Source organism: Nerophis ophidion, linkage group LG01 (genome assembly GCF_033978795.1).
Source record: "Nerophis ophidion isolate RoL-2023_Sa linkage group LG01, RoL_Noph_v1.0, whole genome shotgun sequence".
NCBI classification, from domain to species: Eukaryota; Metazoa; Chordata; class Actinopteri; order Syngnathiformes; family Syngnathidae; genus Nerophis; species Nerophis ophidion.
The window spans coordinates 52,351,787-52,375,778 of NC_084611.1; the positions used below are offsets into that span (position 1 = coordinate 52,351,787).

Consider the following 23,992-nt stretch of genomic DNA (forward strand, 5'->3'; position numbering starts at 1 on the left):
GACCATGATTTATGGCATCACTGGTTCACACCTCCTCATATGGAAGCTACTTTTCCTTCTTGATGGCTCAAAAAGGGTAGAAATACAAGAAAACACACAAACGAGGAGGTAGAGTTAGTGTTTTTGTTCTGCCGGCAGCGGACAGACAGCGAGGAGAGGATAAAACGAGGCTCCCTCCTTCCCTGCATCCCTGTATCCCCCTCTATGCCCCCCTCTTGTGGTAACGCTCCACTGAGTTCAAGGTCCAGGACAGGGGGGAGAGAGGGTTTGAGGGAGAATCAGAGAAGAAGAAGAGAGAGAAAAAAGCAAAAGAGAGAACAATGAGCGACACATTTTTTTTTCCACATAGCTGAGGGTCGCTGTCGCTAATCCTTCCCCACAAATGGTCTCTAATTCTTCTTTTTTTACTTCTTACTTCGACTCCTATATATTTTTGTGGGTGCTGAAATATACTACCACTTTCATTTTGATGCTAATTCCAACCACCCAAAAAAAAAAAAGTGATGAATCTTTTTCCCTTTCGTGTCCTTTTCTTCTCCTGGCCGGGATTTCCTTTTTTGGAACTTGGCAGCGTAAAGGTAAAGAGGAGGGGTGGTCAGGAAGGTGAAAAGGAGAAACGTGAGTCGGTATATAAAAGGAAAGAAAGACGACCGTGAGATGTGGGGAACTAAAGTGGATTGTGCCAGCTCGTAGAAATGTGAATCTTGCTGATGTTTGACCTATAGTACAGGCCAAAAGTTTGAACACACCTCATTTCAATGTGTTTTCTTTATTTTCATGACTATTTAGATCAGGCCTGGGCAATTATTTTACAGAAAAAAATGTGTCTGGGGGCCGGTATATCTACTTTTAGGAAAACCAATACAAAACCTCACAATAATGTCTGATTGAATGCTAAAAATATTATGACAGACCGCCTTAAAAAAATGGAATGGAATTTTATTTATTTCTATGAAGGATAAAACCCTGAATATTGAGAACATATGAACGTCACACTCTCTCTCAATCGACATGGTTTAAAATCAAGCCAAATGCAACAAAAATGCAACAAACACAGCAAAATATGAATGTGAAGGGTAAAAAAAAAAAAACATCAACAATCTGATATACCGTATTTCCTTGAATTGCCGCCGGGGCGCTAATTAATTTAAAACCTCTTCTCACTTCTGCGCTTACCAAAGGCATGCGGTAAAAGTAAGCATGCGCTAATTATTTTAAAACCTCTTTCCACTCCGGCACTTACCAAATGTATGTAGAAAAAATTTGAGTGTGATGTAAGCTTGGACCTTAAATCCTACTGAATAGCTCTTAATCGTCTTCCCTTTATGCGATTTCAAATTAATTGGTATTGAAATCAGCCTCCGCCATTTTGAAAAGGATGACAGGGGAAGTGTCACTTGTGATGTCACGAATTTGACCAGGCAGTAATACTAAGCATGCGCTAATTATTTTGGGAAGTGAGTTTGACCCGGCAGTAATTCAAGGCAGGCGCATACTATATGGCCTGCGGCATTTCAAGGAAATACGATATCTGATATATCACTAAGCTTTAGAACGTTCTTGTAAAAATCTTCGTCCACATTTGTCCCTGACACCCACCTTTGAGGCTGGCCGCTCTGGAAACACTCTGTGGAAACGCTCCCCACCCACACTGCTTGGTGCCTCGTCTGACCTGCTGTGACGTAGATTACCATAGTAACTAGTAGGGTTGTACGGTATACGGGTATTAGTATAGTACTGCGATACTACCACGGTACCATACCGCCTCTAAAAAGTACCGGTCCACCACACCCTAAGATTTTTTTTCTTAAAAACCCCAATAATGCAATTTTTTCTGGTCCCCTTCATTTAGAAAAGTATCGCAAAGTATCAAAATAATATTGGTATCAGGACAACACTAGTCACTAAAATATCATGCAAAAGCGCAGACTCCAACCATTAAAATATGTTGTATAGTTGAAGACTTACGGTCATTAAAAAACATCACTGCACATCATAATGGCAGCTACACTTTCCATCTTAAAGATCTAAAGAAAAAAATTTGGGAATGTCCGGCGGGCCAGATTGAAAAGCTCAACGGACCGCATGTGGCCCCCGCGCCTTAATTTGCCCAGGTCTGATTTACATTGTAGATTGTCACTGAAGACATCAAAACTATGAATGAACACATGTGGAGTTATGTACTTTACGAAAAAAGGTGAAATAACTGAAAACATATTTTATATGAATATATGTGTGTATACATATATATATATATATACATATATATATATATATATATATATATATATATATATATATATATATATATATATATATATATATATATATATATATATATATATATATATATATATATACACATTTATATACAGAATATACACATATATGTATGTGTGGAGGGGGCATGGCCTGCAGGCATGCCGCGGAACGCGGTGCACAAAAACCGGCCTCGAAGAAAACGACAGGTGAGTAGATGGCCCAGGTGGACCTTGTTATATAATCACCTGTCGCCTTCATTAGCAGAAGCCGGTACGAGACACGATGTTGGAGTTGGAGTGGGAGCCAGAGAGAGAGAAAGAGACACATAGACTCAGAAAAAATATTTTGCTGAAAAGCCAAAGCCTTGCACTATTTTGTGGAAATAAAACAGTGTTGTACCCCTGATCCGGGCTATCGTGGGGGTGTGTGGTGGTCCGAAGAACCCACAAGAGGGAAACATCTACAGTATGTATATGAATCATATATCTTTATATATATATATATATATATATATATATATATATATATATATATATATATATATATATATATATATTGTACATATTTATATTTTCATACACACACATATATGTGTATGTACTGAACATATGTTGTGTGTGTGTATATATATATATATATATATATATATATATATACCTGTGATGAGGTGGGGACTTGTCCAGGGTGTACCCCGCCTTCCGCCCGATTGTAGCTGAGATAGGCGCCAGGGCCCCCCGCGACCCCAAAAGGGAATAGGCGGTAGTAAATGGATGGATATATATACATATATATATATATAAACATACAGTTATTTTCATGACTATTTACATTTTAGATTGTCACTGAAGGCATCAAAACTAGGAATGAACACATGTGGAGTTATGTACTTAACAAAAAAAAGGTGAAATAACTGAAAACATGTTTCATATTTTTGTTTCTTCAAAATAGCCACCCTTTTGCGCTAATTACTGCTTTGCACGCACTTGGCATTCTCTGGATGAGCATCAAGCACACTCAAGTGAAAACCCTTTCAGGTGACTACCTCTTGAAGCTCATGGAAAAAATGCCAAGAGTGTACAAAAAACCATCCCTGGTCATGGTGCAAAAAAAAAAAAAAAAAACGGTCAAAACAAGAACTAAACAATCCAACCAACACAAAATGTCAACAGACATGGTCAGACACAACACACACAACCTGCTCACCGAACTTTGAGGACTTAAAAAAAGAAGCTCCATGCACCGTAAAAACTCAAAGTGACACCCAGTTGGGCACGTCTCTGACCTGCTGACCTGTCTCCATTCAAGATGATCTCCTGCTGGCCCACTATGGACTGGACTCTCACGCTATTATGTTAGATCCACTACGAACTGGACTCTCACACTATTATGTTAGATCCACTATGGACTGGACTCTCACTATTATGCTAAATCCACTATGGACTGGACTCTCACTCTATTATGTTAGATCCACTATGGACTGGACTCTCAATATTATGCTAGATCCACCATTGGACTAGGCTCTCACTATTATGTTAGATCCACTATGGACTGGACTCTCACTATTATGTTAGATCCACTATGGACTGGACTCTCACTACTATGTTAGCTCCACTATGGACTGGACTCTCACTATTATGTTAGATACACTATGGACTGGACTCTCACTATTATGTTAGATCCACTATGGACTGGACTCTTACTATTATGTTGGATCCACTATGGACTGGACTCTCACTATTATGTTAGATCCACTATGGACTGGACTCTCACTATTATGTTGGATCCACTATGGACTGGACTCTCACTATAATGTTAGATCCACTATGGACTGGACTCTCACTATTATGTTAGATCCACTATGGACTGGACTCTCACAATATTATGGTAGATCCACTATGGAATGGACTCTCACTATTATGTTAGTTCCACTATGGACAGGACTCTCACACTATTATGTTAGATCCACTATGGACTGGACTCTCACTATTATGTTAGATCCACTATGGACTGGACTCTCACTCTTATGTTAGATCCACTATGGACTGGACTCTCACAATATTATGTTAGATCCACTATGGAATGGACTCTCACTGTTATGTTAGATCCACTATGGACAGGACTCTCACACTATTATGTTAGATCCACTATGGACTGGACTCTCACACTATTATGTTAGATCCACTATGGACTGGACTCACACTATTATGTTATATCTACTATGGACTGGACTATCACAATATTATAGATCGACTCGACATCCAATGCACCTGTCGCCTAGGGGGGCTAGGGGGTCCCCACATCTGTGGTCCCCTCCAAGATTTCTCATTGTCATCCCTTTGGGTTGAGTTTTTCCTTGTTCTGATGTGGGACCTGAGCCGAGGATGTCGTTTTGGCTTGCGCAGCCCTTTGAGACACTCATGATTTAGGGCTATATAAGTAAACATGGATTGATTGCATTGATTGATAGTCCTGGATAGTCCCAAGTCCTTAATGCTCCAAGTCACATGCAGAATTCTCCCAGGAACGAGACTCGCTGCAAGTCTGGGACCAGGTGTACTAAACTTTGTGTCCGGTACGACAATTAAGAATCCTCGGACGTGTGCATGCTCGAAATACCTGCCCAGTATCTTGCTGACGCATCCGTGGCTGACGCGGAGCTGGCGGGAGATGTCACAGGGGCGTACCCCCTGGTGGGCAAGCTCCACTATTCGCTGTCGCACCACGTCCGGGAGAGGCCGGCCATTTACGAACACGCCCCCAAGCTGGTTGACGCCGCCATGTCCTGTACAGAAAGAAACTGTTTGGTTAAAGCCACCATAGAGCTGAAGACCTAAACATTGATCTAAACATCAAGAGTCCCAATGGTCTTAGGAACCAAGCTGGACAATTACTGACCCTTTTAAAACCGAGATTTCAAGTAAATGAAGGGATTTCGATTCATTATCGAGGCCATTAATATTCCCCTGGGAGAGGACTTAGATTTAGACTTAGACAAACTTTATTGATCCACAAGGGAAAATGACCTTGAGTTAAATAGAACCAATTCAGCAATCAGTCAATCAAGTCCCAACCTTGAAGGGAACTATGTGGTCAATGCGCTTAAACTTAGACTAAGTCAAACTTTATTGATCCACAAGGGAAAATGACCTTGAGTTATGGAGAACCGGTCCGGCAATCAGTCAATCGAGCCACTACCTGGAATAGAACTATGTTGTCATTGCACTTAAACTTAGACTTAGACAAACTTTATTGATCCACAAGGGAAAATGACCTTGAGTTAATTAGAACCGGTCCGGCAATCAGTCAATCCAGCCGCTACCTGGAATGGAACTATGTTGTCATTGCACTTAAACTTAGACTTAGACTAACTTCATGGATCCACAAGGGAAAATGACCTTGAGTTGAATAAAACCGGTCCGGCAATCAGTCAATCCAGCCACTACCTGGAAGGGAACTATGTTGTCATTGCACTTAAAAAGTACAAAGACATGTAAATTTCGGGACAAAGCTGTCGGAAAGCATACATCCAGTCGCGATCTAAAAGTTTGCATACATTTGTACAGAACATAATGTCATGGCTGTCTTGAATTTCCAATCATTTCTACATCTCTTATTTTTTTATGATAGCGTGATTGGAGCACATACTCGTTGGTCTCAGAAAACATTCGTGAAGTTTGGTTCTTTTATGAATTTATTAAAGTTGACTGTCACACACACACTAGGTGTGGCGAAATTATTGTCTGCATTTGACCCATCACCATTGATCACCCTTTGGGTGGGGAGGGGAGCAGTGATCAGCAGCGGTGGCCGCGGCCGGGAAGCAGCTTCTTACAAGATTTGTTACCCCGTGATGCAAACGGACTTTGGCTTGAAGGTAAAACCATGATTTAATCTTGACTATAACTCAACGAAGTACAAAATAAAAAGCGCTCACAAGGCGAAGGCGCGAACTCGGCGCAGGGAACAAAAGCTAAGATTTAGCATAAACTATGAACGTAAAACAAACAACACATACTGTGGCTTGAAAAGAGCAGCATGAACTATGAACAAGAACTGTGGCATGGATGGAGCAAACAGAGTGATGTCGCCAGGACGACTAACTGAAAAATCAGGCTTAAATGATAGTCTCCTGATTAGAACAGGTGCGTGCATAAGGCAGGTGAAACTAATGAGTAGTGATTGAAACCCAAACAAACAAGAGTGTACAATAACAGGAACTAATGTAGTCCAAAAACCAACAGAACATAACCAAACAAAACATGATCTAGACCACAGATCAAGACAGAGGCCTTTAATCCCAGGAACATCTTACCCACCGTCAAGACTGGTGGTGGTAGCATTATGCTCTGGACCTGTTTTGGCTGCCAATGGAACTGCTGCTTTAAATGGGACAATGAAAAAGGAGGATTACCTCCAAATTCTTCAGGACAACCTAAAATCATCAACCCGGAGGTTGGGTCTTGGGCGCAGTTGGGTGTTCCAACAGGACAATGACCCCCAAACACATGTCAAAAGTGGTAAAGGAATGGCTAAATTGGGCTAGAATTAAGGTTTTAGAATGGCCTTCCCAAAGTCTTGACTTTAAATGTGCCGACAATGCTGAAGAAACAAGTCCATGTCAGAAAACCAACACATTTAGCTGAACTGCACCAATTTTGTCAAGAGCTGCAATAAGGCAAAAGTGCCTTATTGCAGTGAAACTTCCGAAGGGACATGTAAGCAAATATTAACATTGCTGTATGTATACTTTTGACCCAGCAGATTTGCTCACATTTTTAGTAGACCCATAATAAATTCACAAAAGAACCAAACTTTATTAATGTTTTTTATGTACAGAAAGAAGTAGCGTTATATGCTGTTGATTTTTTTTTTGCTTTAAAACAAGACTAGCAAAAACTAAAGTATGGTCTGGAGTGTCATGTGTCCATGTAACGATAACAGAAGGAATCCAGTTGTCGTCTTAACGGAGCTGTTTTATTCGCGATCGTACAGCTACCTCAAGTGTTAACCGCTAGCCTCGAGCACTTGCACAGAATGTTGTAACATGAAAATGCGCCGCGAGCCGTACATTGTCGCGACATAAAAGGCCCAGAATACCTTCTGTTCAAAAAGAGCGGTTAAACAAAAGTAGTGAACGGAAAGAAATAATGATAAATAAATACCGTGATAACCATGTTTACAGTGGAAATGACTGCTTCTGCAGCACTTGCAGTGGACGAACTTGTCTAATAGACGGCGCCACAGCACAAACTAACACACCTGTCCGTTTATGGTGTGTGCTACGCATGTCAAGGTAAATATTCCGATTTTAGGTGAGATGCATTAAATTACAGGTGTCAAACTCAAGGCCCGGAGGCCAGATGTGGCCCACCACTTCATTTTATTAGTCCCTGGAAAGCCTGGGAATAATATGTATCAATAAAGTAGTGTAAATTTGCTTACTAAATGTATTCGTTCTTTCTATTTTGGGAGAGAAATATAAATTGTACTCCATGTAATCACAAATTATGTGAACTTAAATATTGTCTATACTATATATATGTATATATAATTTGTGTGTATGTATACATGTGTGTTTGTATGTATATGTATACATCTGTGTTTGTATGTATATATGTGTATGTATGTATGATACACATGCATATACTGTATACATACACACACGTATACATATATACATATATGTATATATATATATATATATATTGTGTGTGTGTGTGTGTGTTTGTGTGTGTGTGTGTGTGTGTGTGTGTGTGTGTGTGTGTGTGTGTGTGTGTGTGTGTGTGTGTGTGTGTGTGTGTTTGTATGTATATGTATACATCTGTGTTTGTGTGTATACATGTGTATGCATGTATAGTACACATACATACACATGTATACATATAAATAAATATATATATATATATATGTATATATATATATATATATATATATATATATATATGTATATATATATATATAGTGAGTGTGTATTTGTATGTATACGTGTGTCTATATATATCTATATGTCTATATGTATATATATAGTATGTGTGTATGTATACATCTGTGTTTGTGTGTATATATGGGTATGTATGTGTGTATGTATGATAAACATACATATATCATTCACACACACGTACAGTTTACATATATATATACATATATAATAATATTATAGAAGATATTACATGTATATATAGTGTGTGTATGTATACATGTGTGTTTGTATGTACTTGTATACTTCTGTGTTTGTGTGTGGAAATGTGTATGTGTGTATAATACACATTCATATATATATGCATACAAACATGTACACAAAAACACACATATGTATGTATGTATATACAATATATATATATATATATATATATATATATATATATATATATATATATATATATATATATATTTATATATATATATATATATATATATATATATATATATATATATATATATATATATATATATATATATATGTATTCCACCAAAGACAGTGCAGAGAGTAAAGTAGCATTTGTGTAATCCAGTGACTTTTGTATTACCATAGTGATCATGTCTTCAGGGGAAACACACGCACATACACACACTGATCCTGGCTGTGAGGGTAATAGATTTCAAATACATGACCCCGGCAGGGATACCTCCCCACCCCCCAAAATACAAAGCTCTCGCCTAAATCTGACCACCTCTTCTTTTCTTCCACCTTGTAAAAAAAAAAAAAGAATAAACACAGCGCGCCTCCTCCAGCCCTAAAACAAATAAGCCAGCCCGCGCGTGTGGCATAAACACCACGAGGAGGAAGTCTTGGAAATTAAACAAAGCCATTTCACTCCCTCGCTCGCTCGCTTTATTCCTGTTTAGATAGAAGGAAAGTCATTATGCAGATGGACCCCCCTTCCTCCATTCCCCTCTCGTGCCACAGTTTAAAAAAAGCAATCACTTTTTGGCCAAGATGGCAACTTATGGAGGTGTGGGGTGCAAGTGTAACCTGGCGGGGAGTGGAACCTTCCAAGGCGTCACACTGAAGTACACCACTTTTACACTTCATCAATAACACACCATTATAAACACAACGATGTGGGATTGCTGTATGAAAGCATCGTTGTGTGCCCTCCAAGAGTTCTACTATAGTTGTTTTGGTTTTTTTGTATTAACTACAAGTGCAGAATAGGGCAGCATGCATGGGGTCAATCAAAGCAACCTGCCATTGACAGCACGCTGATGAAGAAGGTGAGACACAATATTGACTTCAAAGTATGACGGTGGCGTCCACTTGGGTTGTCCTCCATGTCCATCCATTTCCTACCGCTTGTCCCTTTTGGAGTTGCGGGGGGTGCTGGAGCCTATCTCAGCTGCATTCTACAAGTGACATTAAATGTTCATATTTATTTTGTTCAGTGTTTATCAGTTTCACTTTGTTTTTGTTTTTTTGGATTGTGCTTCAGTGAGTGGCTGGACAAGACCATTTTATACAAATATGTGTGTGTGTGTGTGTGTGTGTGTGTGTGTGTGTGTGTGTGTGTGTGTGTGTGTGTGTGTGTGTGCGTGTGCGTGTATAAATACATATATACAGTATATGTGTGTGTGTGTATATACAGACTCCATTTCCATATGAGTTGGGAAATTGTGTTAGATGTAAATATAAACAGAATACAATGATTTGCAAATCATTTTCAACCCATATTCAGTTGAATATGCTACAAAGACAACATATTTGATGTTCAAACTGATAAACTTTTTTTTTGTTGCAAATATTCATTAACTTTAGAATTTGATGCCTGCAACACGAGACAAAAAAGTTGGGAAAGGTGGCAATAAATACTGATAAAGTTCAGGAATGCTCATCAAACACCTATTTGGAACATCCGACTGGTGTGCAGGCTAATTGGGAACAGATGGGTGCCATGAACGGGTATAAAAGCAGCTTCTTTGAAATGCTAAGTAATTCAAAAACAAGGATGGGGCGAGGGTCACCACTTTTTAAGCAAATTGTCGAACAGTTTTAGAACAACATTTCTCAACGAGCTATTGCAAGGAATTTGGGGATTTTCCCATCTACGATCCGTAAAATCATCAAAAGGTTCAGAGAATCTGGAGAAATCACTGCACGTAAGCGATGATATTACGGACCTTTGATCCCTTAGGCGGTACTGCATTAAAAACCGACATCAGTACGTAACGGATATCACCACACGGGCTCAGGAACACTTCATAAAACCACTGTCAGTAACTACATTTGGTCGCTACATCTGTAAGTGCAAGTTAAAACTCTACAATGCAAAGCCAAAGCCATTTATCAACAACACACAGGAACGCCGCCAGCTTTGCTGGGCCCAAGCTCATCTAAGATGGACTGATGCAAAGTGGAAAAGTGTTCTGTGGTCTGACGAGTCCCCATTTCAAATTATATTTGGAAACTGTGGACGTGGTGTCCTTCGGAAAAAAGAGGAAAATAACCATCCGGATTTTTCTAGACGCAAAGTGTAAAAGCCAGCATCTGTGATGGTATGGGGGTGTATTAGTGCCCAAGGCATGGGTAACTTACACATCTGTGAATTCACCATTAATGCTGAAAGGTCCATACAGGTTTTGGAGCAACATATGTTGTCATCCAAGCAACGTTATCATGGACGCCCCTGCTTATTTCAGCAAAAAATAGGAGGCTAACACTGCTGTTGCTGCTGCCCTGAGGAGGCTAACACTCTGCTGCTGCTGCTGCTGCCCTGAGGAGGCTAACACTGCTGTTGCTGCTGCCCTGAGGAGGCTAACACTCTGCTGCTGTTGCTGCTGCCCTGAGGAGGCTAACACTCTGCTGCTGTTGCTGCTGCCCTGAGGAGGCTAACACTGCTGTTGCTGCTGCCCTGAGGAGGCTAACACTCTGCTGCTGTTGCTGCTGCCCTGAGGAGGCTAACACTGCTGTTGCTGCTGCCCTGAGGAGGCTAACACTGCTGTTGCTGCTGCCCTGAGGAATTAGCAAGCATTCACAAACATCAATTTCTCCAACTCCAGTACAGCAGCACCTACCACCAACAGATCAAGCAGACTGCCATAAAGCCTGCTGATCAAGGTACTCCAAGGTTAAATTACCAACAGTAACAATGCCTCCTAGGAAGGCACAGGTTGACGAGCTGGAAGAAATAAAACTCTCGCTTAACTTTATGTCTGAAGAGTTGTCCAGAGTGGCAAAACAACAAACTGCACTTAGTCAACTAGTGGAGGAAGTTAGAGAGCTAAAAAAATAATTGTAGAAAAAGACAAATCAATTAAAATATTGGAAAGACGTGTTGATGAACTTGAACAATACACAAGAATGGATGATGTGATTGTCAGTGGCTTGAACACCAAACACCGCTCATATGCTCGAGCAACTGCAGGTGAAAAGAATGGTGGGGATGAGTCCACGACGGAGCTAGAAAACCTGGAGCAACAGGTCCTGCAGTTTTTTCAGTCTAAGAACATTGAAATAGACAGTAATGCTATCTCTGCCTGTCATACCCTCCCTCGAAGGGATAACTTGGCAAAACAAGCAATTATTATAAGGTTTACGAACAGGAAAGTAAAAACTGATCTTTTGAGACAGTCTAAAAAATTAAGAGGTACGGCAGTGTACATTAATGAGCACTTAACAAAAAAAAACTCGGACATAGCAAGACAGGCTAGGGCCCTAAAGAAACAAGGGAAAATTCAGTCCACGTGGACACGGAATTGCAAAGTCTGGATAAAACTACAGGGCACGCCTGAAGAAGCAAAGGTTCTAGTAATCAGAGAAATGAGGGAGCTTGAAAAGTACAAATGATGAAACCAGAAATCATGTTGCCAACTTGGTAATTGAATGTTAATATAACAGCAAATGAATGAGTGAAATATGAACTTTGCACTATGTTTGAAAACGATATAGACCCTGAAAAAAATGTCTTCAATGGCATAGCAATGAATTGCAAATATTATACAGATGAACAATATAATAACAGTATAAAATTAAGTAACCAATTAACAATTATACATATTAATAGTAGAAGTCTGTCTGCAAACTTTCACCATATAAAGGAATTTTTAGGTCAATTTGTAAAACCTTTTAGCATTATAGCAATATCAGAAACTTGGATAACTCAAGAAAAAAGTGTAGATTTTGGTCTGAATGGATATGAATTTGTGCATTTGGATAGAATAGATAAAAAGGGAGGAGGAGTAGCACTCTATATTGATAAAAATCTAAATTTTATTAAAGTTGAAAATATGACATCTATCATTGAACAAGTAATGGAATGTATAACGGTAGAGATTATAAGAGAAGGAAGAAAAAATATCCTAGTTAGTTGTATATATAGAACTCCGGGAACCAAAATAGAAACCTTCACCAAAGCTATGGAATGATTATTTTATAAATTGAATAACAAAGAAATATTTATTAGTGGAGACTTTAACATTGACTTAATACATACAAGTAGCAATAGAGAAACAGCTGAATTTATAGACACAATGCACAGTATGAGTTTGATATCTTTGATAAATAAACCAACAAGAATCACATCACATAGTGCCACCCTAATTGACAATATATTTACCAATATAATGGATGACAACCTAATATGTGGAATCTTGATAAATGATATAAGTGATCATCTCCCAGTCTTTGTGGTCTACAACTGTGCCAGTAAAATTAAAATTAAGAATGAATGTGAAACTGTCTATCAAAGAATCATAACAGAGAAAACGCTCAACAAATTCAAGAATGAACTACAAAAGCAAAATTGGAATACTATTTATGATAAAAAAAAGAAGTTAATACAGCTTATGAAGAATTCTTAAACACATTTAAAATACTATATGATGGAAATTGTCCAGTAGTAAATTATAAAAGGAAGTCAAACTACAGCGAGTTTAAACCGTGGATGACTAAAGGACTCCAAAATGCCTGTAAAAAAAATAATATTTTATATAAGGAATTTATAAAAAATTTAACTTTAGTAAATGAAAATAAATATAAAAAATATAAAAATAAACTAATCAATATAATCAGAATGTGTAAAAAAGATTATTATATAACTAAACCGGAATATAACAAGAATAATATAAGAGGTGTATGGAAAATATTAAATGGTATTATTAGAAATAAAACTAATGATAATCAATACCCACCATACTTTATGGAAAACAACAACATGATTAAGGATAAGGAGGTGATAGTAAATACATTTAATGATTATTTTATAAATATTGGACCGAAACTAGCAGAAGAGATAAAGGTAGAAGGGACAAAAATAGATGCAGCAGATTATATCAACCCAAACCCTAAAACAATGTTTTTAAAACCAGTAGTAGAAAGAGAAATTAGGGACATAGTCAAAAGTTTTAAGAACAAAACAAGCAAAGATGTGGATGATATAGACATGCAAACTTTAAAGTATGTGATAGATGGAATTAGTGCTCCATTAGCGTATCTATTTAACCTTTCATTTGAAATGGGAGTATTTCCTCAACTAATGAAAATTGCAAAAGTTGTTCCTATTCACAAAGCGGGAGACGGACACGTATTCACAAACTACAGACCAATCTCAATACTACCACAGTTCTCCAAAATATTAGAAAAAATATTTATAAATAGATTCGATGGCTTTGTAGAAAAAAATTAATTATTAACAGATAGGTAGTATGGTTTCAGGAATAATCGATCAACAGCACAAGCATTAACAGATTTAATTGAAGAAATAACTGATAGTATTGATAAAAATAAATATACAATAGGAGTATTCTTAGATCTTAAGAAGGCTTTTGATACAGTAGACCATAGTATTCTTATTAGAAAAATGGAAAAATATGGTTTTAGGGGTATTGTTCTGGAATGGATAAAAAGTTATTTATCTGATAGAAAGCAGTTTGTACAGATATCACAAAAAAAATCATGTTGGTTAAATATTAAATGCGGGGTACCACAGGGGTCAGTCTTAGGGCCCAAGATGTTCATCATGTATATAAATGATATTTGTAAAGTAACTGAAAACCTTAAATATGTGTTATTTGCGGATGACACCAATGTACTCTGTTCTGATGTGGACTTGCAGCAGCTCCTGAGGACCGTCACCATGGAGATGTATAAACTAAAAAAATGGTTTGATGCTAATAAATTATCATTACACCTAAATAAAACTAACTTTATGTTATTTGGAAATAAGAGAAATGATATAGATGTAAAATTGTATATAGACAATGTTAGTATAGAAAAAGTAAACAAAATCAAATTTTTGGGTGTGATCTTGGACCACGGGATCTGCTGGAAGTCACACATTACATACATCAAAGGGAAGTTGGCCAGAAGTATTGCTGTCCTGGGTAAAACAAGGCACATTCTTAATCAAAAAACATTACACACTCTTTATTGTACATTTGTTTTACCATATTTGAGTTACTGTCTAGAAGTTTGGGGAAATACATACAGGACGAACATCCAACCACTATTCATAATGCAAAAAAGGGCCATCAGACTGATACATAACACAGGACCCCGAGAACACACTAATGGATTATTTATAAAAACATTTGATTTAAAACTACCAGATCTCATCCAACTCAAGACTGCCCAAATGATTATAAAGCAAGTAAACATTTACTTCCAACAGGGTTACAGAGAAGATTTTTACAAAGAGAAGGGAATTATAATTTAAGAGGAGAACTACTTTTTAAGATCCAATATTGTAGAACAACGCAGAAACGAATGAGTATAACAATAGCAGGGGTTAAAATATGGAACTGTTTAAAGGATGAAATAAAACACAGCACCAACATAAACCAGTTTAAAAAGCTTTTTAAATCATTTATCATTAGTAAATATAAGAAAGAAGAGCAAACATTGTTTTAGAAAGACAATAATATATAATATGTATATAAATACAATTTATGATTTCATAATTATACATATAGGTTATATTAAAATGTTTATATTACCACTTTATATGGAATTTAAATGAATTGTGTATATATAATATATATATATATATATATATACATATGTGTGTGTATATATATATAAGTGTAAAAATGTATATGTTTGATTTAAATGTTAAACTGTGTATATGAGACGTGTGCTACATATATGGTGCTTATATATTGTTTAAAAAAAAAAAAGTAATATAAGTGAAGCATGTTTTAGATTTTATATATTTTGAACCTTGTTCTTGTTGTGATGGGATAGGTTTATATAAGCGTTGCTTCAACCTACGCCCTTTCGGCTCAATCATTGCACAAATGAGTGTTTTTTTTTGTTTGTTTGTTTTTTTCCTTTTCTTGTTGTTGTTCTTTGTTTTATGTGAAGATTGCCGAAATAAAAAAATACATTGATAATGCCAAGCCATGTGTTACAACAGCGTGGCTTCGTAATAAAAGAGTGCGGGTACTTTCCTGGCCCACCTGCAGTCCAGATATGTCTCCCATCAAAAATGTGTGGCGCATTATGAAGCGTAAAATACGACAACAAGACCCCAGACAGTTGAACTACTTAAGTTGTACATTAAGCAAGAATGGTAAAGAATTCCACTTTCAAAGCTTCAACAATTAGTTTCCTCAGCTCCCAAACGTTTATGTAGTGTTGTTAAAATCCAGCATCTGTGATGGTATTGGGGTGTATTAGTGCCCAAGGCATGGATAACTTACACATCTGTGAAGGCACCATTAATGCTGAATGGTCCATACAGGTTTTGGAGCAACATATGTTGTCAACCAAGCAACGTTATCATGGATGCCCCTGCTTATTTCAGCAGGACAATGCCAAGCCGCGTTTTATAACAGCGTGGCTTCGTTGTAAAAACGTGCGGGTACTTTCCTGGCCCGCCTACAGTCCAGACCTGTCTCCCATCGAAAATGTGTGGCGCATTATAAATGATAAATGATAAATGGGTTGTACTTGTATAGCGCTTTTCTACCTTCAAGGTACTCAAAGCGCTTTGACACTACTTCCACATTTACCCATTCACACACACATTCACACACTGATGGAGGGAGCTGCCATGCAAGGCGCCAACCAGCACCCATCAGGAGCAAGGGTGAAGTGTCTTGCTCAGGACACAACGGACGTGACGAGGTTGGTACTAGGTGGGATTTGAACCAGTGACCCTCGGGTTGCGCACGGCCACTCTCCCAATGCGCCACGCCGTAAAATACGACAACAAGACCCCGGACTGTTGAACAACTTAAGTTGTACATCAAGCAAGAATGGGAAAGAATTCCACTTTCAAAGCTTCAACAATTAGTTTCCTCAGTTCCCAAACGTTTATTGAGTGTTGTTAAAAGAAAAGGTGATGTAACACAGTGGTGAACATGCCCTCTCCCAATTACTTTGGCACGTGTTGCAACCATGAAATTCTAAGTTAATTATTATTTGCAAAAAAAAAGTTTAGGAGTTTGAACATCAAATATCTTGTCTTTGTACTGTATTCAATTGAATATGGGTTGAAAAGGATTTGCAAATCATTGTATTCCATTTATATTTACATCTAACACAATTTCCCAACTCATATGGAAACGGGGTTTGTGTGTATATATATATATATACATATATATATATATATATGTATATATATATATATATATATATATATATATATATATATATATATATATATATATATATTGTATATATATATATATATATACATATATATATATATATATATATATATATATATATATATATATATATATATATATATATATATATATATATATGTATATATATTTAAAGGCTTCACGGTGGCAGAGGGGTTAGTGCGTCTGCCTCACAATACGAAGGTCCTGCAGTCCTGGGTTCAAATCCAGGCTCGGGATCTTTCTGTGTGGAGTTTGCATGTTCTCCCCGTGAATGCGTGGGTTCCCTCCGGGTACTCCGGCTTCCTCCCACTTCCAAAGACATGCACCTGGGGATAGGTTGATTGGCAACACTAAATTGGCTCTAGTGTGTGAATGTGAGTGTGAATGTTGTCTGTCTATCTGTGTTGGCCCTGCGATGAGGTGGCGACTTGTCCAGGGTGTACCCCGCCTTCTGCCCGATTGTAGCTGAGATAGGCGCCAGCGCCCCCCGCGACCCCGAAAGGGAATAAGCGGTAGAAAATGGATGGATGGATGGATGTATATATATATATATATATATATATATATATATATATATATATATATATATATATATATATATATATATATATATATATATATGTGTGTGCGTGTGCGTGTGTGTGTACAAGCTGTAGAAAAAGGAGGGATGGATGGAAAGTTTATTACTTTGTTTGAAACTGAATACCTTTTTTTTTCTTTTTCATTTCAGGCAAATTGATGCACTTAAAATCTTTTTTTGGTTAAAGACCTAAAAACAATGTTAAAACAGTTATTTTTTGTTGTAAGTTCATCCATATTTATTTTAATAAAGACACGATGTTATGCAGAGGTGTACATATAACAATTTACTTAAAGAACGCATGAATGTGTTTAACAAAATAAATAAATAAATATGTTTTTACGATGTTTTGCCTTGTAATAGTTCATTTATGGGGAAAAAAAACCTGAAGTCGGCCGCAGATGAAGCTCATCTTTAGAGGCTCGGCTGTGTTGCAAACTTCCTTCTCGTCATTTTTTTTTTCTTCCGTAGAATCTGATTTTCTGCACCCTGCCCCTGCTGTGAGCACAATCCACCTACACCCCCCCACCCCCACCCCACCCCGTCTCCCTGTCCTCGTCCGTCAGATAAGACGGACAGGAAATGGTTCTTCTTCTCAGCCTTCCTATCTGGACCAAATACCTGGCTTTGTACAGCAATGCCTTATGGGTAACTATTTATTCACTTATCTGTGTATTTACTGGAGGCATTAAACTATATTCTCGGAGGATTATGCCACGCGCTTTTTACTCCCCGGGCCTACAAAAACTGATACGGATGAGTAGAAAAAAATGAATTATTACCCTGTAGAATTATTCGGAATAGTCCGGGGTGTCAAAGTCTTTTATTGAGGGCCACTTCGAAATTATAGAGGGTCGCATGTTACAGTGAATATATAATATTCAAGTGTAGAAAATATGCAATTATTGAAAGGACAAATACATTTAGCCAGATGGTGTTTTTTGTGTTTCCAGCCGCTTGCAATGACGTGGTGGGCCATCTAGAATTTTTTTTGGGCAGGCCACATTTGTATGTATGAAATGAAATAGCTATCCACAATAAAATGAGGTGGCGGGCGAAAATAGGATGAGGTGGCGGGCCGCAATAAGATAACATGCAGGGTTACAAAGAAATAACATGGAAGGTCATTCTAAAATGATCTTGGTAACCACTTTAAATGATGTGGCAGACCACAAAAATAATTTGGTGGACCACTTTAAATGATATGGCGGGCGGTGTGCCACATAAAATAAATTGGCAGTACAAAAAAAAGATGTGGTGGGCGACTTAAATGATAGCACAAAAACGATCTGGTTGGCCACTTTAAAGTAAAGTGGCGGCGCACATGAAATAAAGTGGCAGGCCACCTCAACTGATGTGGTGTGTCACATTAAAATGAAGTAGCGGTCCACAAAAACAATACGGTGGGCCTCTTTAAATGATATGATGTGCCACATAAAATGACTTGGTGTGCCACATAAAATAAAGTAGCGGTCCACAAAAACGATGTGGTGGGCGACTTTAAATGATGTGGCGGGCGACTTTAAAATTAAGTGGCAGTCCACAAAAACGATGTGGTGGACGACTTTAAATGAAGTGGCGGTCCACAAAAATGATGTGGTGGGCGATTTTAAATGATTTGGTGGGCCACATTAAAATAATATGGCGGAGCACAAAAACGACATGGTGGGCCATTTTAAAATAAAATGATGTGGCAGGCCACCTCAAATGATGTGCTGTGTCACATTAAAATGAAGTGGCGGTCCACAAAAACAATACGGTGGGCCCCTTTAAATGATATGACGGGCCACATAAATGAAGTGGCGGTCCACCAAAACGATGTGGTGGGCGATTTTAAATTATATGGCTGGCCATTTTAAAATAAAGTGGCGGAGCACAAAAACGATGTTAAGTTAAATTACGACTTTAAATGATAAATACAAAAAAGATGTGGTGGGCCATTTTAAAATACAGTTGCGGGGCACATGAAATGAAATGGCAGGCCACGTAAATGATGTGGTGTGCCAGTTAAAATGAAGTGGCGGTCCACAAAAACGATATGGTGGGCGTCTTTAAATGATATAGCGGGCCAAATTAAAATGAAGTGGCGGAGCACAAAAGCGATGTGGTGGGCCACTTACAATAAATTTCTGGGGCATATTAAATGATGTGGCAGGCCACGTCAAATTATGTGGTGCACCAAATTTAAATGAAGTGACGGTCCACAAAAACGATGTGATGGGCCACTGTAAATTATATGGCGGGCCACGTCTAATGTTCTGGTGTGCCACATAAAATAAAGTGGCGGTCCACATCTAAGGATCTGGTGTGCCACATAAAATGAAGTGGCGGTCCACAAAAACGATATAGTGGGCGACTTTAATGATATGTCGGGCAATTATAAAATAAAGTGGTGGAGCACAAAAACGACGTGGTGGGCCACTTTGAATATATGGCGGGCGTCATAAAAAATAAAATGGTGGAGCACAAAAACGATGTGGTGGGCCACTTTAAAATAAAGTAGTTGGGCACATTAAAATTATGTGGCTGGTCACCTCAAATGATGTGTTGTGCCACTTTAAATTTAGTGGCGGTCCACAAAAACAATGTGGTGGGCAACTTTAAATGATATGGAGCGCCACATAAAAATTAAGTGGCGGAGCACTTTAACGATTTGGTGGACCACTTTAAAATAAACTGGTGGGGCACATTATATGATGTGGCTGGCCACTTCAAATGACGTTGTGTGCCTATTTTAATTAACGACGAGGTGGGAAACTTTAAATAACATGGCGGGCCACATCAAATGAAGTTAAAGTCCACCAAAACGACGTGGTGGGTGACTTTAAATGATTGGGCGGGCCACATTAAACTAAAGTGCTGGAGCACATAAACGATGTGGTGGACCACTTTAAAATAAAGTGGCGGGGCACATTAAATGATGTGGCATGCCACATCAAATTATATGGCGCGCCACCTTAAAATGAAGTGGCGGTCCACAAAAACGATGTTGTGGGTGACTTTAATGATTGGGCGGGCCACAAAAAAATAAACTGGCGGAGGACTTCAACGATGTGGTGGACCAATTTAAAATAAAGTGGCAGGGCACATTAAATGATGTGGCAGGCCACGTCATATTACGCGGTGTGCCAGAGTAATATGAAATGGCGGTCCCCAAAAACAATGTCTTGGTCCACTTTAAATGATATGGCGGGCCACTTCAAATGATGCGTTGTGCCACATAAAATGATGTGGCAGTCCACAAAAACGATGTGGTGGGTCATTTGATGTGGTGTGCCACATAAAATTAAGTGGCGGTCCACAAAATCCATGTGGTGGGCGACTTTAAATGGTATGGCGGAGCACAAAAAAAAAAGGTGGGCCATTTTAAAATTATGTGGTGGGGCACATTAAATGAAGTGGTGTGTCATGTTAAAATGAAGTGGCGGTAAACAATAAAATGGTACATCGGTCAACATTACAATAATGTTACGGTGCACTATAAATTATGATGAGGGACTCAATAAAATGATACGGCGGTCAATATTACAATAATGTTACGGGGCACTTTAAATTATGTTGAGGACCACAATAAAATGATGACGTGGTGAGGCATTTAAAAAATACATGGTGGGGCATATTAATGATGTGGAGGGCCACATTTGGGAGAGTTTGACACCCATGCAGGTGATAGGTGCACTTGGCCACGCAATCACTGGCAGCTGGAGAGGTTTTGTTGCAAATGACACACAAGATCTTTGCCAAATTGGGACTCTTGGCTCTTCAAGGTCCTAAGAGTGTCGGGGGGGAACTGTTGGCACCAGGCGGCGGTTTCGTTTTCTCTCCTGCAAACACGCAGCCGACCACGTGGGGACCATCATTGTCGTGTTTTTATTTATTCCTCCCGACTCCAGAGCCGCCTTAAATCTTTGACTGATTCACAGTTTCCCCCCAGATAAAAGCAGAATATATTCAAAGTCTTCCGAGCAGAAAATAGGCTCCATTAGCTTCTGTGTCTCTCACTATCTGCCTGCAGAGTTCTCCCAAGTTTCGGCCTGAAGCCCCCAAAATTTCATGAAAATAATGCAACAAGCTATACTTCTCCTTTTTTTCCCCCCTCTTTGTATCTTTGCAAGGAAAAAAATGAATTTTGGCTGCAAATTTGTCTGTGAGAATACTAATAGACCACAGGTGCACACTAAAAAACATTGGGTCAAAAAAAACTGAGCTATTTTATCCCAACTTCTGGGTTAAAACCACTTATGTTAGTTATTTCAACCCAACATTTTGAGTTAATTTTTTCAACCCAACTTTTGCGTTTAATTATTTCACCAAAAAGTTTAGTTAAGATAACTTAATGTTGGATTTTTCCCAACCAAACCATCGGGTTGAATTATTTAAGCCAAAAGTTGAGTTATAATAACTTAATATTGGGTTATTACCAACCAAATTATTGGGTTGAATTGTTTAACCCAAAAATTAAGTTCTGATAACTTAATGTTGGCGTGGCGCAGTGGGGAGAGTGGCCGTGCGCAACCCGAGGGTCCCTGGTTCAAATCCCACCTAGTACCAACCTCGTCACGTCCGTTGTGTCCTGAGCAAGACACTTCACCCTTGCTCCTGATGGGTGCTGGTCGGCGCCTTGCATGGCAGCTCCCTCCATCAGTGTGTGAATGTGTGTGTGAATGGGTGAATGTGGAAGTAGTGTCAAAGCGCTTTGAGTACCTTGAAGGTAGAAAAGCGCTATACAAGTACAACCCATTTATTATTTATTTATTCCCAACCGAACTACTGGGTTGAATTATTTAACTCAAAAGTTGAGTTACGATAACTTAGTGTTGGGTTATTCCCTACCAATTATTCCCTAAATTTGTTTAACCAAAAAGTTGAGTTATGATAACTTAATATTGGGTTATTCCAGACCAAACTATTGGGTTGAATTATTTAACCCAAACGTTGACTTATGAATACTTAATTTTGGGTTATTCCTAACCGAACAATCGGGTTGAATTATGTAACCCAAAAATTGAGTTATGGTAACTCAATGTTGGGTTATTCCCAACCGAACTATTGGGTTGAATTATTGAACCCAAAAGTTGAGTTATGATAACTTAATGTTGGGTTTTCCCCATCGAACTATTGAGTTGGATTATTTAACCCAAAAGTTGAGTTATGATAATTTAGTGTTCGGTTATTCCCTACCAGACTTTTTGGTTAAATTTGTTTAACCCAAAAGTTGAGTTATGATAACTTAATATTGGGTTATTCCCGACCAAACTATTGGGTTGAATTATTCAACCCAAAAGTTGAGTTATGATAACTTAATGTTGGGATCTTCCCAACCGAACTATTGGGTCGAATTATCCAACCCAAAAGTTGAGTTATGATAACGTAATGTTGGGTTATTCCCAACCAAACTATCGGGTTGAATTATTTAACTCAAAAGTTGAGTTATAATAATTTAATGTTGGGTTATTCCAAACCAAACTATTGGGTTGAATTATTTAACCCAAAAGTTGAGTTAATGTTGGGTTTTTCCAAACCCAACTATTGGATTGAATTATTTAACCCAAAAGTTGAGTGATGCTAACTCAATGTTGGTTGATTCATAACCCAACTATTGGGTTGAATGTATTTAAGACAAAAGCTGAGTTATGCTCACCACAACGTTGGGTTATTCCAACCCAACTGTTGGGTTGCATAATTTAGCGCTCCTTGAACCAAAAGTTGGTTAAAAATCATAAATGTCACAGCTGTTTTGTTCTACTCTGTCCCAACTACTGATCAAAATTATTTTTCTCCCATTAAAATATACTCAAAAGCATGATATGAGTGACATTTTTTTTTTTAATTGCCATGTATGGTCATAGTTGTTTTGTACAGCATGCTTAAATATTTTGATGTACATAAAATGTGTGATTGTAAATTCTGTTAATGAGATTAATCCTTAATAAATTTCCCTTCTAGAAATAAAATAAACTTTTAAATAAAAAAATAAATAAAAAAAGAATGCATTACTCATTGAAAAACAACCCAAAAATGGTTCATAGTTGTGAAAACCCAGAAATTGAGTTAGAATAATATACCCTTTTAAACCAAAAAATGGGTTGCTCTTCATAAAAATAACTTAAAATGGAACCCAATTGGGTTATCAAAATAACCCAGCATTTTTTTAGTGTGTGTCAAACTCAAGGTCCGGGGGCCAGTTACAGCCCACCACATCATTTTATGTGGCCCACGAAATCTTGGGAAAAAATGGGTTACAACAAAATATTTTTGAAAAAAATAACATTTTTTTTTTTTTTTTACGAAATGCATTTCTTCTTTCAATTTTGACAGGAAACACAAATTCATATTTCAAACTTCAATATTATCTGATCATGCCAATTATAATATTATATTGGAAAAACAACCCAAAAATGGTTCATAGTTTTGAAACCCAGAAATATAGTTAAAAACATACCCTTATAACCCAAAAAATGGGTTGCTCTTCATAAAAATAACTCCATCGTGTAACGCAACTCATAAATTGGGTTATCAAAATAACCCAGCATTTTTTAGTGTGTGTCAAACTCAAGGCCCGGGGCCAGTTCAGGCCCGCCACAT

General features: G+C 37.9%; 1 protein-coding gene across 2 annotated transcripts in view; it reads right to left on the reverse strand.

Annotated features, from left to right (window-relative positions):
* pax5 (paired box 5) overlaps nucleotides 1-23,992 on the reverse strand; it is a 164,539-nt gene that overhangs the window by 135,511 nt on the left and 5,036 nt on the right. For both annotated transcript variants that reach the window (XM_061906952.1, XM_061906942.1), the window contains exon 2: nucleotides 4,879-5,044. In XM_061906952.1, the coding sequence (XP_061762936.1) occupies nucleotides 4,879-5,044 (166 nt within the window). The remainder of the gene's footprint in view (nucleotides 1-4,878; nucleotides 5,045-23,992) is intronic.